Source organism: Carassius carassius, chromosome 31 (genome assembly GCF_963082965.1).
Source record: "Carassius carassius chromosome 31, fCarCar2.1, whole genome shotgun sequence".
NCBI lineage: Eukaryota > Metazoa > Chordata > Actinopteri > Cypriniformes > Cyprinidae > Carassius > Carassius carassius.
Genome location: NC_081785.1, coordinates 4,552,091 through 4,569,184, shown reverse-complemented (window position 1 = coordinate 4,569,184; position 17,094 = coordinate 4,552,091). Strand labels below are relative to the sequence as shown.

Genomic DNA, 17,094 nt, shown 5'->3' with positions numbered 1-17,094 from the left:
ACATAATGATAATTTAACGGGGGTAGTATTTCTTATACCTGTTTCAGAAGGATTACTCACTGTATCACAGGTAAAATCCAAACAATGTAAAAGTACTACTGCTTGTGGTCTAACATTGTGAAACCTTATCAGTTTGAATGTGGCTTTGGTTCAGTGTGTGTTTGTGATGTGGCGTGTGTTGATGTTAATGATTTACTGACAGTAACCTCTAATCCAATTTCTGTGTGTCAGACTGTGATCTCCATGCATTGGCTCATTCTGTGACAAGACAGCAAGAATGACATTTCGCCGGGATTTAGCTTGTCTTTCCCTTGGACTACTGGATTTGGAAATGTACATAAAGGAACTGATCTAATGTGATGAAGTGAAACTGCTGGATAAATCCAAACATGACAGCTGTACATGCATACATTTTCTTTCACATTGTCTTCGGTTATTTACATCAGGGTTTGGGTTTGATTTCAGACTACAAATTATGTGGAGACCCCCAATGTGAAAGTAAGATCATTATTATTTATGTTCATATAAGTGTAAAAGAAAATATTAGACTAAAACTGTGATGTGTTTTTACTGTTTATCTTATGTTTATATGCCTTCATGCAAAATATGTCGATGTGATTCATGTGCAAGTTATTTCTTTCTTATCTTTAAGTTTTTATCCATTTCTTCAGGCATGATAAGTCATGTACAGGCACAGAGAGACCACAGTGCTAAAGATTGCCGATTTCTAAACTTCAAAACAGGAGATATAATAACTGTTTACTACAAACTCACTGGGAAAAGGAATGATCTTTGGGCAGGAAGTGTGAGTAATCTTTTTCTGGTTCTGTCTTAATTAAAAAAATATCTATGCTATAATTCAGTAAAGCACGATCGATATACAACATTTGTGCTTTACTTAACCTGACATATAAACATTATGTTTAATAATATTCCGAATATTTTGTATTTTGCAGATTGAAAAGCTGTCTGGATTGTTCCCAAAAGATGCCATCAAAGTTGATCAACAGTTTATTGATGAAAAAAAGGAAATCGAGGTGCCAACTCAGGTAATGTGCATTAAAAGTTTTTAATGTACTTTTTAAAAAACGAAAAATGTGCTTCATGTTATATGACTACATCAGCTATTTTAATTGTCTTAAAATGATCAAATCAACCTCAAAACATTCAGTTACAGGAACAAAAACAAATTATTTCTGATAATCCGTTTCACAGTTCTATGTCATATTATGGAAGAAAAGATCTGTAATTACTTCTATTACATTAGATCCATTATATTACATCCATTCATTAGATTACATTTGCGTTATGAAAGGCTCGGATCAAGAAAAAAATTATAATTTTTCACTTTTTACAGTGTACACAATCTGACTCAAATAAGGTGGTGTAGCTAATGTGAATTATCTGACAGAATTCATTCTTCCATGTATGCTGGTTTGGTAAGAAAAGTCTCAACCAAGAACATATGAAACACTTTAAAATTTCTCCTCAGGAATTTGACTTCATCTGCTTTGATGAAAATGGTTTAGTGATTGAACGAAGTACTGAATTTGATGATCTGGAAGATTTATCACAAGAAACTGATTTCAATGAAATCCAAGATAAACCTAATGAAACAGAAGACCGTGAACCCAGACAGGTTTCTGTTCAAGATGTTTCTGATCAAAACAGCACCAAGACAACACAAAAAGGTGGGTCTTCCTGGATAGGCTCTGCTGTTAGTGGATGGTTTGGCAGGAATGCACAGAGCAATGATGAACCACAGGATGAGAGCAGTGAAGAACCCTTCAAAAGCAGAAAGATAGTGATGGATATTGAGGAGAATCATGTGGAGGAGAAGACGAACTCTGGAACTTTTGGTTGGATTAGGGGTGAACTCACCAATGCTTTTGGATTTGGAAACAAGGATCTAAAAATTGATACACAAGACAATATTAAGAAATCAACAAATGATGAAGATACCTCATCTCAGCAGCCTAGCCCCTGGATAAGTATGGGTAGAGATGTCTTGGACATTGGTGAAGACGATACTGAAGCAGCAACTAAACCTAAAGCTGAGGAAGCAGATGAAGACATAAACACGGAGGACCCGAGCATTCTTAACCCCAGTCAGAACATGGATGTGGTTGACAACAAACAGCGAGATGAAAACAACCCAGAAGACAGTGTGGAAAATAAGGACGGTCCCTTGGAGGACAGGAGAACAGAAAATGTAAAAGAAAAGGAACAGGTGGGGTGGTACGGAAATATGTACAACAGAATCACAAACCTTTACAGAGAAGAGCAAACTAAAGATGATGAAGTTGATGGAGGCAATGACAAACTAGAAAGCCCTGGATCTGCTACAAATACTGAGACCACTGAAACGACAGAAAAGGAAGAAGATGCAGTTAAAAGTGAAAATGATGCAGATTTTTTTGGAAAGGTGAAACAAGATACAAGAGATGTGCAAAGCAATGAGGAAAAGACAGGAAAGAAAGAAAATCCAGGTAAGGAAAACTTTGATGAGGAACAAAATAATTAGAAGGATCAAGAAGATAAAATGTCGATTGATATTTATGAGCAGGACACAAACCCAACATATGTTGACGTACTAGGTGAAACTCAGTCACTGTCTGATAAAACAATGACTTTAAAAGATAGCATTACATCTGATAGCATTAAACAACTAGATGAAGAATCTAATTTGACTGAAGACAGCACAGATTCACAAATCCTTGAAATCAAGTCAGCAGATAGTTTAAATGATGAAGTTAAAAGGGAAAACAATGCTGATGTTTCAGAAGGAGCTGTAGAGAAAGACATGAAAGATGCCCAAAGTGATAAGAAAAAGCCAGCAAAGGAGATACATTCAGGTAAGGAGGACTTTCTTGAGCAACAAAATGTGAAAGATGAAGAAATATCTGATGTTGTCAAGCAAGAATCAAGGATGTTGATTTACTTAGTGAAACTCAGGCTTTATCTGATGGAACAATGACTTTAAAAGACAGTGTTACATCTGATGGCATTAGAGATATAGATGGCTTTCCTAAAGACTTTAAAATCCAACATGGTGATTAAGTTAAGTCTGCAAATAATACAAATGATGTAGGTATTTAGAGCAAAATCAACTCAACTGATTCAGCCGATGACATTTTTAGAGGGCAAGCTGACACAAAGTCTGTCTGATCAAGGCAATTTAGACACTATCAAGCAGCAAGAAAATTATTCTAATAAAATAAGCACAAAGCCTGTAACTGGTGCTGATACATCTGAACTGTCAGAGTCAGATATTCAGACAGATCCTGAGTTACATTATGAAAATATCCAAGAATTAAATGTTGCAGATTTGTACACCGACTCACATATTAAGAAGCATAAAGCAGATGTAAATTCAGAACCGACTGTGGATGCATTGTCAGAATATAATAATGAAATAATTAACTGAAGGTGACCAAGGTATAGCGAGAGAAAATTATGAGTTAGTTATAGACAGAAAAAATGAGTTAGTTATGAAAAGAAATGAAGCACATTTAGACAAAGTATTACCAAAAGACATCACATTTCATGACGAAAGGTTATCAGCTTCAAAAGCACATGCAATGTAAATGAGCAATGAACATAAACTGGACACAAACATAAATCCTCCTGATGAAAGATCTTCTCATAATCACACTATTGTAACAGGTGAATTTACTGTACATAGTGAAGAAAATCTGCATTCAGACCTTGAGTAAAATTCATCCCTAAACATTGGTGATAGAAAACTCAGGTATAAGTATTGTCAAGAATACAGATTCAGTAGGTGAAAATGATTATGTGGTTGTAGTTTATGAAGAGCAAGAGGAATCATGTACAGTTTTTCAACCTACAGAGAATTATTTTGAAACAAAAGATCTTAAAGGATGACACACAAATCACAAATGAAAGTCGAACAGAGGAAACACATACAAAAAGACCTTATAATACTAAAGAATATCTACCCTCTTATCTTCTCTAAGAAAGAAATATTCACCAGTGATAACAAATAACAGTGTAGAAATTATGATCATTATCAAAAATAATAATAGCATGAAAGATAATGGATTTCATAATTTTGGTGAATATTGCATGGGACAAAAGTTTCTGCATAGCCTATGTGATGAATGGGAAATCTATGTTTTGTGATCTTACTCTTACTGAGTGATGGTAATGTAAAAGTTGTCACATTTTCTGTGATGTTCCCACTCTTTCATCACAGGGATCAGTGAGGATGACTGTGTTCTTCGTGAAGCATGTCTAAATGTGAATAAGAATACACAAATCTCCACAACAGTGGCTGAAAATAATCAAGTTACCGAAGACAGATCTGATAAAAATGACTTGGGCAATCTTCAAAATGAAGAAAAGAACCTTTCAGAGAACAGAGCTATTGTGGAGGATGTTCAGACTGTTGAGCAGGAAAAAAGAAAGCAAGAGGACTGGACTTCTTCTGAAACCAAGAAAGCTTTCCAAAACCACAGTCTTATTTCTGAGGAGGGTGTTGAATCACAGAACGGTACTGACATTTAAAAAAATAATTTTCTTTTTAAAGGAATGTTTTATCCTTAAATGAAAATTCTGTCATCATTTACTCATTCTCCTGTGGGTCTAACGCATCTTGAAAAAAAAAAAAAACCTTTTTGAGGGGTGAAATTTCACACATTATATACATTGTAAATTGTAAAATCTTAAATGTTTTTTTTATTTTTATTCTTTTTGACAGATGAAGGGCAGTTTTATCAGATGGCAGTTTTTATTGAAGTCAAAATTTATGAAATTGCATCTATAGTGAAAAAGGTGAGTGTTTCGTGTGAAATACAAGTAAGAATAGTAGCCTGCTAAAAGTAGCCTGTCCGTTTTCTTTTTTTTTTTTTTACATAAAATTCTGAAAAATCGATATTGTGGACAATAGAAATAACACAATAATGTCAGTTTCAGACTTAAAACATTTGATAGGCTATTCAGTTCATTCCAGTAGGGTACATTTAAATGAGAATTATTATTATTGACCTTTTAATTATGTTGTTTATTTATAGAAAATTACACCTAAATCTGTGTTGGGTTTTTACCTAGATGTGCAGTAAATGTTAATCTAAATGACACATTCCCAACATTTTACAAGGAAAATACAACAATTCATATAATATTTAGTTTAGCTCCTTAAGATGACAATCAACATTTTCTGAAGCCACGTTTTTGTTTAAAAATATTTTTATGCAATATTTTGTACCCTATTCGTAGAAACTGCCAGCGACTAAACCTACAGTCTATTTTCTGTCTTGAGATATCGCCAAAATCTGTCACATTTTGCACTCAAGGCAAGTTTACATTACATTTATTCATTTAGCAGATGCTTTTATCCAAAGCGACTTACAGATGAGGACAGTGGAAGCAATCAAAAACAACAAAAAGAGCAATGATATATAAGTGCTATAACAAGTCTCAGTTAGGTTAACACAGTACACGTAGCATGGGATTTTAAATAATAAAAAAAAATATATATACTTTTTTAAATAACCGATAGAATAAAAAAAGAATAGAGCAAGCTAGTGTTAGAGATCTTTTCACATACACATACACACACACACACACACACACACACACACACACACACACACACACATATAATTGCATAATAAAATAATAATATTAAAGTTGACTGATATTGATAAGCATCTACAACTAAATAAGCTATAAAACCTGGTAAATAGATAACAAATTCAATAAAGAAAACGTACAGATACAATAGGGGCTACAGCCCTTTGGGCTTGGCCCCTAATTTTAATGCAGACGCAAAGTAACATTAGTAATTTCGAGTTGAATCCAGACAGACTTGAGCTGCTCAACCGGTCTCTAGATCAATGACCTTTGTTTATAGAGATATATTTAACTGACACACCCACTTATGAAACATACTTGCCCATATTAGAACTGTGACGTTTCATAACCAGCTCATGACACATATTTTAGCGTGTAAGCTTATTTACTCACTCCTCGGTGTCTATAGATACGCCTGTCTCTTTAAAACTCGAGCGGAACTTTGTGGCACTCAGCAATTGGTGACGTGTGGAATAAACCATTATCTTTGTAGGGGTGTTTAATTTAGTTTATCTTACATTTTTGGCAGAAAATTTAAACAGTATTATTTTATATAACAAATCACATATTTTTATTGTCTAAAACATATCAAAACAAATATCACTGACGTTTGGTTTAGATTTTCGGAACACAAGATCATATGCTTTACGAATCCTCCCTAAAATACAAGAGTGCGCTCTTCCTCTCAGCGTATTGCGCACTAGCAGTCAGAGTAGAGCAGCGTCCGGCACCATGGCATAACAACAGATAAATTAACAGATTACAGAATATAGAATAACTCAGTTTGAATATAATCATGGCAGACGAATTTAAGGCCGAGTCGGTCGTCACAGAAGCGACTGACATGAAAGGAGCAGCGAAGATTTACTACACTCTCGCCGTGGAGAAAATCAGAGATGTATGTGGCTCAGTGTGTATGATGAAACAGCGTTAGTGTTTATAGCAGGTGTCATATATACTTCTAATAAGTCAGCTATCACAGTACTCATAATTTATTCTAATGCAGTGTTTACAAGTGTTTAATTAGATGTATACTGTGTAAACTGTTTTGTATTAAGACATATAGCTGGTTAGCATTGAAGCATCTGGTACTTGTTTGATCAGTCCATCTTACATTACCATTGATTTGTGTGATTTTATTAAACTTATTGATTTATAGGATCTACAGTGTCATCAGCTGCCATTTATTGGCCTTGTTTACCAGTTTATGACAGTATAGTTTTAGTGTTTAGAGGTGTAGTGTGTATATTGTCTTTTTTTATCTTACAGTGTTATTGGTTTTGGTCAGTTATTGTAGGTCAGTGACAAAGGAGGAGTTTTTTTTTCTTTTTTTAAATCTATTTTAAAACACATCGCAGTTTGTTAGAAACCTTTATACATTTTATTTTAATAGTTTTGATTTCTTGACTGTAAAAATGACAAGTGATGTAACAGTAAAGTAAAAAGTGCTAAAATATTCTTAGCATAATGTGATAGAAATTATCATTATTTTTACTGCTACATTTAAGAAGTAATAATGAACGTTTATGTGAAACTACTAAAAGTTGTCTCTGTGTTTGATTATGTGAATGTGGGTTTAGGTTTATAGAACATCCTGTGCACTTTTGTATACGTGACAGAGAGAGGGTTAAGAAAAGCCTCATAATATAAGTGTGTGTACAGTTGCTTAATTTATACTTCCCTTTCTATTGAGAATTCATATGAGTGTTTAACTTCTGTGTCTTAGGTTGTGTCTTCACTTCCTGATGATATCCGGCCTGGTCCTGACTTGTATGGACTGCCATGGGAAGCTGTGGTTTTCACTGGATTTTTAGGTTTATTGACACTGCTTCTGTTCAGCTGCAGGTTCATTCAGTCTGTAAGTCATTTATTACTGCTACATAAAAATGCACGCTCACACTTTATCCCCCGGTTTCACAGACAAGACTTAAGCCTAGTCCTAGACTAAAAGGCAAGTCTGAGTTGTTTCAAATGAAAGAAACTTGTACTGATTGATCTTAAAATATATCAATGCCTTTGTTTTTTCACAAGATGCACATCAGTAATGTTTTTTTCTAAGGCATGTTTATAAAAATTACTTAAATGTCCTAATTGAACTATGGCCTAATCCTGGTTTAGGCTAAGCCCTGTCTATGAAACCAGGCCTATGAGTGTTATTTCACTGAATGAGCTTTTTCTGTTTTGTTCTGCAGATCAGAAGTCGACTATATGCAAGTGAGTGTTTTCCATCTCTTTATCTGCTTTAAACCTACCCTCATTATCTGTTTTATCTGATCTCTACTGTCAGCTCTCAACTGATCCTGTCTGTTGATTTGTTTTCAGGTAAAGAGACACAAATGGCGCAGAAAGTGGCTGAACTGCTTGATGAAAAGTGCAAAGTGCTGGAGACATTCAGTGAGGTTAAACAGAAGGTGAGAAATGCTGTTACAGTATATGAACACCTAATACACATGCATGCTTGTATAACTGCATTCTCCTAAATCAATCCCCCTAAACAATGTCTGTCCGTCTCAATAGTTTGACAAACTAGAGTCCACACTACAGAACAATGGCATGTCTGCACAAGCTGAAGAAAAGGACAGTTTAGAGGTAAATATGGTCATTATGGTCTCAAATCTTCCTGTAAAAACACGCAGTTACTAATGTTTATAACATGCAGTTACTTAGCTACCAATGTGTATAAAATGTGTCTCCCTGACCTTTTCACTTGTTGCCTGATCCAATTATACTACTTTTAGGTGGCGTCAAAGAAACTTGAACAATCAAATGCACAAATTAAAAACGAAATAGAGAGGCTGCAAGAAGAGCTGTCCCGACAAAACAAAGCCAGAAAACAGCAAGAAGATCAGGTAATGTTGTCATACATACAGATACACTCACTTTACATATCCAAGCTACCCTTGTTCATGCTTGATGCACTTGGACAGATACAGTTGTCTGTATCTGTCCAAACAATTGTTATATTTGTTTTACAGCTTGCTGAACTTGAGCAGATTTTAAGAAATTTAGAAGAGGAAGCTAAAGAACGAAAGTCCCAGTTAGAACAGGTATTGACTATGTATATGATGCATGTTTTATTCATATTTCCTTTTAAAACACAATCATTTGTAATTCTATGCTGTTACCCTTTTTCTCTGTCTGTAGGACAACACAACGCTGAAGATCCATGAGATTAACACAGAGCGACTGCAGAAAAACCTGCAGGTGGCCAAAGAGGAGCATGCAATGTTGCTTGAGAGTAAAGAACAGGTGAGATCTGTGTTAGTGTTCTTAGATTGGAGATGATGAACGGATCAAAAAAAAAAAAAACATTTAACAGGAGTACCTGTGTTTTCTTCACTCATACAGCTGGTGCAAGAGGCAGAGGACTGGAGTGAACGTCTCTGTGAGCTGGAGGAGGAGATGAAAATGTGTGAAAGATCTCATACTGGCATGCTGGAAGACTGCGCTAATAAGGATGATCGCATCCAGGTAAAAAACACAATGGCATCAGGCTCAATGAGACCAGATGCTAGAAAACAGGAAACCGTCATATTTATTTCAGTATCAAAAGAAAAGCATTTATTTGTAAATGCCTTTACTGTCACTTTGCATCCTTGCTGTATAAAAGCATTAATTTCTTAAAAAATAAATACTGACCCCATATGGTAACTTATGTGATATAACTAAAAAATATATAAAATTAGATGTACGCAAAATGTCGAAACATAAATAAACATGTTATATTCTTAAATGCACAATGTTTAATCAAATTTTGCTCAGAAGTATTTAAAAACAAGAAATTCTTAATTGACAAAGTCTAGTGCACGACATGGTAAAAATACAAAGTTCTGTCATGAAACCGATAGGTCTGACATAATGAAATCATTCATGTGACACAACTGTAGAAACATTCAAATACTTTGCTAGTGCTCACTGTAGCAGTTGCAACGTTCTTCAGAAACCCTCCACCTTCCCCAGCTCCACCTGTATAGATCTGCTACGGTGTGCTTTCATATTGTTTTATATGGTGTTGTCTCATTTATGTTAAATGTGCAGTCACAGCTGCATGTCATGGATGTACTTGCAGTAGCAAGTCTCAGTACTTTCTTTTTCTTGTATCAGTCACTGACAGAGTGCCTTTTGAAGATGAGAGATTGGGATTCTGAGGATGAGAGCTGCGTTGACGGCAGCACTAATGCAGCTAGGGATGAGAATGGAGACCGTTCAGGTTCAAACTCTTGTGGCTCATTTGGGAATATTCTTAGTTTGATTTGAAGTCAGGTCTTGAGGTGTCATCTTATGAGTTTTTTGTGCTTGCAGATTTCCATCAGAGGCAAAAAGTACAGAAACTTATTGAAGCTGCCAAGGTACTCTTACTTACATCCTGGTTGTCTCAAACCTAGTGAAACACCTAGATACCAAATATGACATCCTGTCAAGTATGGCAGCTCACTGGGGTTTGAAACACAACCCTTATGTGTCAGAATAAATTAATAACATCTGTCTACATCCAGAATAGGCAGATATCATGCAAACAGATATAATGCTGTAGATAAGTTGGTCCTCCTCTTTGTCACAGATGAGTGCAGGCTTGAAGTCCATGGAGGAGGACAAGAACCGAGTGTTCGCCAAACTCGCAGATGAAATTAAAGCCAAAGAAGATCTCCAAGGTAAACATTTCCACTAGAGTTGAAACAGGTGCTGATGCATGAACCTTTTAATTTGATATATAATTATGTTTTGATTAATTGTAGAAAGAAAATGTGACCTATTCATTCATAATGTGAATCTTTAGGCACCTTACAATTTTATTTTCGGTCAATTTGTAGTCTTAAATTGCTGATGTAATCGTAACATCACAACGTATTGCTTTCCTACATGGTTTTCTAGGAAAACCCCTGCTATGCAAGTATTATAAGTAATAAAAGTTGATCTGATTTTCTTTGGCCTGAATATATCAAACATGAACAAACATTACAGACTGTAAATGAAGACTTGTTTTCTTGTTTCTCTGTATTCTCAGAGGGGATCAAACAGCTTGACGAGCAGAAGGAGGTGTTGGAATCAGAGAGTGCCAGCTATGCTAGTGAAAGCCAGAAACTCCAGCAGAAACTCCAGATCATGACTGAGATGTACCGGGAGAATGAACTCAAACTACACAGGTTTGGACCGTGGAAAATCTTTACACTCCATTCAGTGTCTCTGAAGTCTTTTTTAAAAAATTGGAAATTCAAATACTAATGCTATTTATTTGAATTATTTCTTTGACTCTTTTCAGGATGTTGACAGTGGAGGAGAAGGAGCGCTTACAGAAGGAGGAGAAGCTCAACAAGGCAGACAAGAAGATCAGTTTTGCTGCAGAGGAGCTCAGCACCTACAGGTCAGAGCAAATTGTTTAGCACACATGAGGAAGTTGAGTTAAGTATGATATAGTATGTGATAAAATCAAAGGAAATGGTCTCTGAGAAGGGGAGAAAACTTGAAGCATAATGAACATTCACTAAAACAGGAAGTTTACATTATAGTCTCTTTCACTATGTTTATATAGAAAACGAGCCAAAGACCTAGAGGAAGAACTGGAACGGACATCACTGGCCTACAAGAATCAGGTGACACATTAGTAATGCTACATAGAGTTACAACTTCTCTACGTCATATATATTGATAAAGGTTCTTCAGTGGCACCTGCTGATGACACCCACACTGAATATGTTTATTATTATTTTTATACAGAATTTGCTCAAAATACTCTTCTTATATGAAAAATAAAATACTTCTTATATAAATATAAGAAAAATCTAAAACCACAAAATGTGCATTGTCAGTTGATGAAATTGTTGGTAGAGTTTGGAACTGACATTAGGGGGAGACATTACATCCTTATATCAGTCTGTCATTATGATGTAGACCTATGTGACTGACATGAGGATCATATCATAATTAATTAATTAATTATATAAATTGAGATAGATGGATAGATATGTATGTATATGTACACACAGTATAATAGAATAATATATATGATATATATGACCAATATGAGATTTTATGTATAATAAATAAAAAATAACTTTTTTTAAATTATATAAATATTTTACATGAATCATTATTTTAACACCACAAATGAAAGTGATATCTCATAAATACTGATATCATATCAGTTTATCATATTTATTTTGTATTCTTTTTCCCACCAGATTACTTCTCATGAGAAAAAGGCTCATGATAACTGGGTAAGTTGTTTTCAGACCACTTGATCTGTACCATTCAACAGTAGCTTTATTGTGTCAGATGTTCTTTTTATACTGTTCTTCTTATTGTCTGTGTTATAGCTAGCTGCAAGGGCAGCGGATCGAGACCTGGCTGAAGTCAAGAGAGAAAACTCTCATCTCCGCCAGAAGTGAGATTTTTGCTGTAGTGTTTTATATACAGCAGAAGCAATATCTATCCATACATATTAATATGTTTACAATTGCAGGCTGACTGGTGCCCAATTCAAGTTTGAGATTCTTGAAAAGGATGTACGAGAGGGCAGACCTTTATTTAGAGGTCAGATACTCTTCACTTCCCTATGGCTTGTACATGTCTATGATTAAAATGGTATTAACCAATAGTTATGCATTTCCCCATCTCACAGGTGAAAGATCTTCATATGGACCCTCTCCTCTTAGCCGACCATCTTCAGAAACACGGGCCTTCCTGTCCCCTCCTACACTAATGGACGGACCCCCTCGACTCTCACCTCCCTTTATGGGTCCAGGCAGAGGTGATATACACACATCCCTCCCTTTTTTAATTCTGGGAAAAGTTTCCTAGCTAGTATGAAAAATGTGATTCATTCTTTGCAGTCTCAGTCTTCAGTTGTGTAGTTATCTGTTGTGTGTGTGTGTGTGTGTATTACATGCATGAATCCAGTTCATCTCCCATGAGATATAGTTAATATGTTTGCATTAGGGCTGTAACAGGTTTGATTTCTCACGGTTTGATTTGTGGCACAGTTTCAGTATGGTTTAGTAGATAATTGGATATTTCTGACATTTCTATATTTGAAGTTACCTATACACTACTGTTCAAAAGTTTAGGGTTAGTAAGATTTTTAATACTTTTATTCAGCAAGGATGCAGTGAAGAGATTTTTAATGCTACAAGGAATTTGTATTTTAAATCAATTCATTTGATACAGAAAAAAAGTCAACTTCCTCAAAAATATAAAGCAGCACAACAGCTTTCAACATTAATAATAACAATGTTTCTTGAGCAGCAAATCAGCATATTAGAATGATTTCTGAAGAATCATGTGACACTGAAGACTGGAGTACAAATAGAAAGGAAACCCTGTATTTTAAATTGTCATTTTATTTACAGAATTGCTGCTTTTACTGTACTTCTGATCAAATTAATGCAGTCCGGCTGAGCATAAGAGATCCCAAACTTATATTCAGATTTTGAAAGAGCCCGTTTTATTTTATCTTTTACAGCGCAATCACAACTATTGACATTTTACTAAATGTTACACAGTGTAAATGCATTTAAAAAAAAAAAATATATATATATATATATATATATATATATATGTCCAGTGCTATCTCGAAAACTGCTTTAGTATCTGTAAGTTTTTTATTTATTTATTTACTTTAGAATAGCTTATGCATATCACTAATAATTAAAGACCCGCAGGATATACCAGTATGATTTTTGCAGTTTAAATGCATACTAAACCATGGGTAGCAAATCATTCCCCAAGTTTGAATTTAGATGAGTCTGTTTGAGTATAGATGAGTCTTTTTGTGTTCCATTACCCTCGTTGATATTTTGTTGGTTGCCTCCCTTTCCTCGCCTTTCCATCCTTAACTTCCTCAAACATTTTTATGTGCCATTTCTCTCCACTCCATTCATTTTCCTTCACTCTCACTGTCACATAACCAGCATCCCGTGGCGTGGTAGAGCCCCCTAGTGGTGGGCCAGACTTTGAGCGGAGTGGCCCTCACTCTGATAGTGGCTCGTTGTCTCCCTCCTGGGACAGGGAACGCAGGGGCCCTCCCCCCCCTTCAGGTACAGTGATGTTCCCACTGCTGTGGCTGACCTGTAGCAGGAGGAAATTCTTCTCTAGCTCTTAAAGATCAAGAATTATTAATAGAAGAACCATAAGCATAATAAAATGATGACTGCCTATTGTACATATCAATAGTTTAGCCAATTATAACAATTCTTTTACATAGTCTTAAAGGTACAGTAAGGCAAAAAAAATGGACTTCACAGAAAAAATAGAAAACTAAATCAAATGTAGAATATGCAGTTAATGAGGCTTATTTGCTAGATGTCAATTTGCTACTGATTTATTTATGTTAAGTACTTAATTCTCTTGTGTGTGAAGTGAGAGGTGTTTCTGTTACTGAAACTCAAACTCAGTTAGGTGGCTGACGCAGCCGCACAGCTCTTTGAAGAGTCCCAGAACTGGGCCTTCTTTGTTCTAGATGTTTCTGTGTTTTTGGACTGTGCGTCAGGCTTTGTCCCACTGCCCTCTGCTGCTCCTCACTGTTGGGCTGAATACTGTCGATTCAGGAGCTGTGGACTAAAGGTTCAGAGCAGTGATTAGTGATTTCATACTGTGGGTGTGAATAGCACAGGACATCACTGTTTTTTAAAATGTCATTCCCATTACATCCTAGGTGTTCATGAGCCAATCATTTTCAAACGTTTAGTTTAGTTTTTTTGTTTGTTTGTTTGTACAATGCATTTAGAAAGGGTCTTGAATTTAGTTGTGATAATATGAATTAATAATTTTTTAATATATTGTTTAATATGATAATTTTTTTATTTTATACAGTTATATTTTTTCAATAATTATTCTTACGTTTTTGCTTTTAATTATAATAAATTATCCATTCCTCTGATAGTGTCTGAAAGGCTCACTATCATGTAGAATATTGAGAAGAAGAAGAATATAATAAAAAATTATTTACCAATTTTTCTGATCCCAAATGAAATGTTCAAAAGGCATTTGGGTATTCATTTTTAGATTTACTTTTAAAATATGCATTTTGTTTTTATTTGTAATAAAATGTTTGAAAGGGTCTTGAGTTTATTTATAATAAATAATGTAATGAAAATATAATATTTATATAAATTATAATCTTGAATTAATAAATGTACATTATATAGATATTCTTTTTTTTATAAATATATGTATGGATGTGTGTTTATGAAAGGTCTTCCTCTCCCAGATCCAGGTTTGCCCTTTAGGAGGCCTCCTCCAGGTCCATATCCTATGGGTCCTTTGCCTCCTAGACCTCCACTTCCTCCTGAGCCATACTTTGGGGACAAATCAGGTGAGCCTTTATGATATGTTTGACTTCTCCTCTGTTCCTCTTAAAGGTCATTTGTACTTGTGGAATTATTAATAATATCCCATATGACTCGCATATACAAGCCTAAAAGTAACTAAAACTAAACTAAAACTGAAAAACTGAGATTCATATTCCCATAGTAAATGGAGCAATATTATTGACAAAAACTCCCTGCTAACTTGTTTTTATGCAGCTCATGTAATAGCATTACCAAGCCTTGAATGAGTTCTCTTTTCAGTAATCCTGAAGAATTCAAATGAAAATGTGAGAGTGGGAGTTTGGCTCAAAGATCCTAAGAGTGTTTTTTCCTCTCTCTTTGTCCCAGATTCGTCATTTCTAAGAAACAGCTCATCTGTCATTGAAAATGAGAGCAGAGAAGTGAGTAAACCTCCGACTGATCAGAAAACCATGTCGTTTTTGTACTGGCACGTAACTTAAATGTCTTATTTTAAAGGGTCCTCACTCGATGCCTGGTGACATGAGATTGCCGCCTGATCCTAATTCAAGAATGGGACCTCCTGGCACCCCATTAAAAGGAATGCCCCCACTGATGCACCCTAGGGACCCACACTTCCCACCCAGGGGCCCTTATGGGCCTTCGGAGTTCTTTCCCCCTCGTGGGCCTGGTGGTCTCCCCATAGGCAGTAAGTTAACTCTTTCCACTTGAAATATTGAATTTTACTTTTGCAATGTGACTTTTTCACAACTGAAAAGCATATTTCAAAATGTATTTAGATAAAACTTTATTCTGTGCTTTGATTATTGGTTAATATTTTATTATATAATTTGTGATTATCATTACACATGGTCTAATTCATTGTTATTATTATATTAGATTTATTACAGGATAGGACTCAGCTACTTGAATTTTTATATTCATTAAATGATTAAATTTACAATTAATTTCTGGCCATATTTATGGCAATTTGAGGTAGCATAATTTCAGAGTTTTCTGTCTGATTATTTGAAACTGTTTGTTAGTACAATTTGAATTATTAACACTTTATTCATTATACTTTTTTATTCAATTTATTACAAGATAGGTATCGGCTACTTTAAACATTCAATTATTTTATTAAATTAATTATTGAATATATATATATATATATATATGGAAATTGGTACAAAAGGCTGCATCACTTCAGGGTTTTCAGTCTGATTATTTGATACTGTTTTCCAGTACAAATTAATAGCTTTTATTACCATTTCCACTAGTGCGAGGGCCACTTCCCCCGGGAATGTTTCCCAGAGCTCCAATGCCACTCCCTCAACATATGGGCTATTTACCACCAAGACATTCATCTGACAGCTTCCCCATCGGACCTCCACCCAGACCCTCCCCACCCGGAAGCGAGCAGCCCCCCAACCAGTCGCCCTCTCCTCATGATGTCATCTGATCTCTCACGCTCTCTTCCTCCTCTGCAAACTGTTTCCGACTTCCTGTTGTTGTGCTCAGGGGGTGTTTCCTTTGATATGTAACCACAGTAGCCTTGTGGTTATCTCTTACTATTTGTCTTAGCTGAAAGCGCAAGCATGGCAAAGGGTGCAACACATGCCACTGCTTAATATTATGAAGAGCAAGTTGATGTCTGTATTTCAGGTACAGTGTGCAGCCTTTGTGAAGGCCAAGTAGGTAAATTGTAAAGTCAATGGGACTGCCTTTTAACAGGATTATAGGTGCTCAGGTTTGTGATGTTCTGATGCTTTTTTTTTTTTTTTTTTTTTTAATTGAAGGTAGATGATAAAAGGTCCTTATATTTGTCAGACTGTGTATATAGAAAGTCTACTAAGTATATATTGTGAATAGGATGCTGTTAAAACAAGACTTTGGTAACTAACTTGACAAATCCAACAACTCAATCCAGTGAACCGTCCATGCAGCAGATATATTTTTAGTTTCCTCTAATTACAACTCATGCCTTAAAAATAGGTGGTCTGATTAAATAAATCATGTACATTAATAATAAAGATTTAATTTGAAAAACATTGGATTAGTTTCATGTTTTCTTTGCGGAGACATTGTGCTAACGTATGTAGCTTAGTAGTATTAGGATATTATTCATTATTTGTCAAAGATTAAATTTGTTTAATGTTTTTAAAGATGTAGATAAGTAATTATTAGTAATTATGAAGTACAGAAACATGCAATTGCAGCATGAGAATCATTC

General features: G+C 35.1%; 1 protein-coding gene across 5 annotated transcripts; it reads left to right on the top strand.

Annotated features, from left to right (window-relative positions):
* The first annotated feature begins 247 nt into the window (after positions 1-247).
* On the top strand, positions 248-16,912 carry LOC132111383 (melanoma inhibitory activity protein 2-like). Of its 5 annotated transcripts, XM_059518618.1 has the most exons (29): positions 248-498; positions 672-805; positions 957-1,049; positions 1,493-2,489; positions 4,220-4,516; positions 4,724-4,797; positions 7,325-7,456; positions 7,791-7,812; positions 7,921-8,009; positions 8,116-8,187; positions 8,337-8,447; positions 8,574-8,645; positions 8,743-8,847; positions 8,947-9,069; positions 9,703-9,808; positions 9,901-9,947; positions 10,160-10,250; positions 10,604-10,742; positions 10,859-10,960; positions 11,129-11,189; positions 11,778-11,813; positions 11,913-11,980; positions 12,059-12,129; positions 12,218-12,346; positions 13,506-13,631; positions 14,789-14,908; positions 15,252-15,304; positions 15,381-15,570; positions 16,142-16,912. In XM_059518618.1, the coding sequence occupies exons 1-29, from the start codon at positions 390-392 to the stop codon at positions 16,321-16,323; spliced, it is 3,951 nt and encodes a 1,316-aa protein (XP_059374601.1). In that variant the 5' UTR covers positions 248-389; the 3' UTR covers positions 16,324-16,912. The 5 variants fall into 5 exon arrangements, with proteins under 5 accessions (XP_059374601.1, XP_059374603.1, XP_059374602.1 ...); XM_059518620.1 differs by lacking the exon at positions 4,220-4,516 and having other exon boundaries at positions 14,804-14,908; XM_059518619.1 differs by lacking the exon at positions 4,220-4,516.
* The last annotated feature ends 182 nt before the right edge of the window (positions 16,913-17,094 follow it).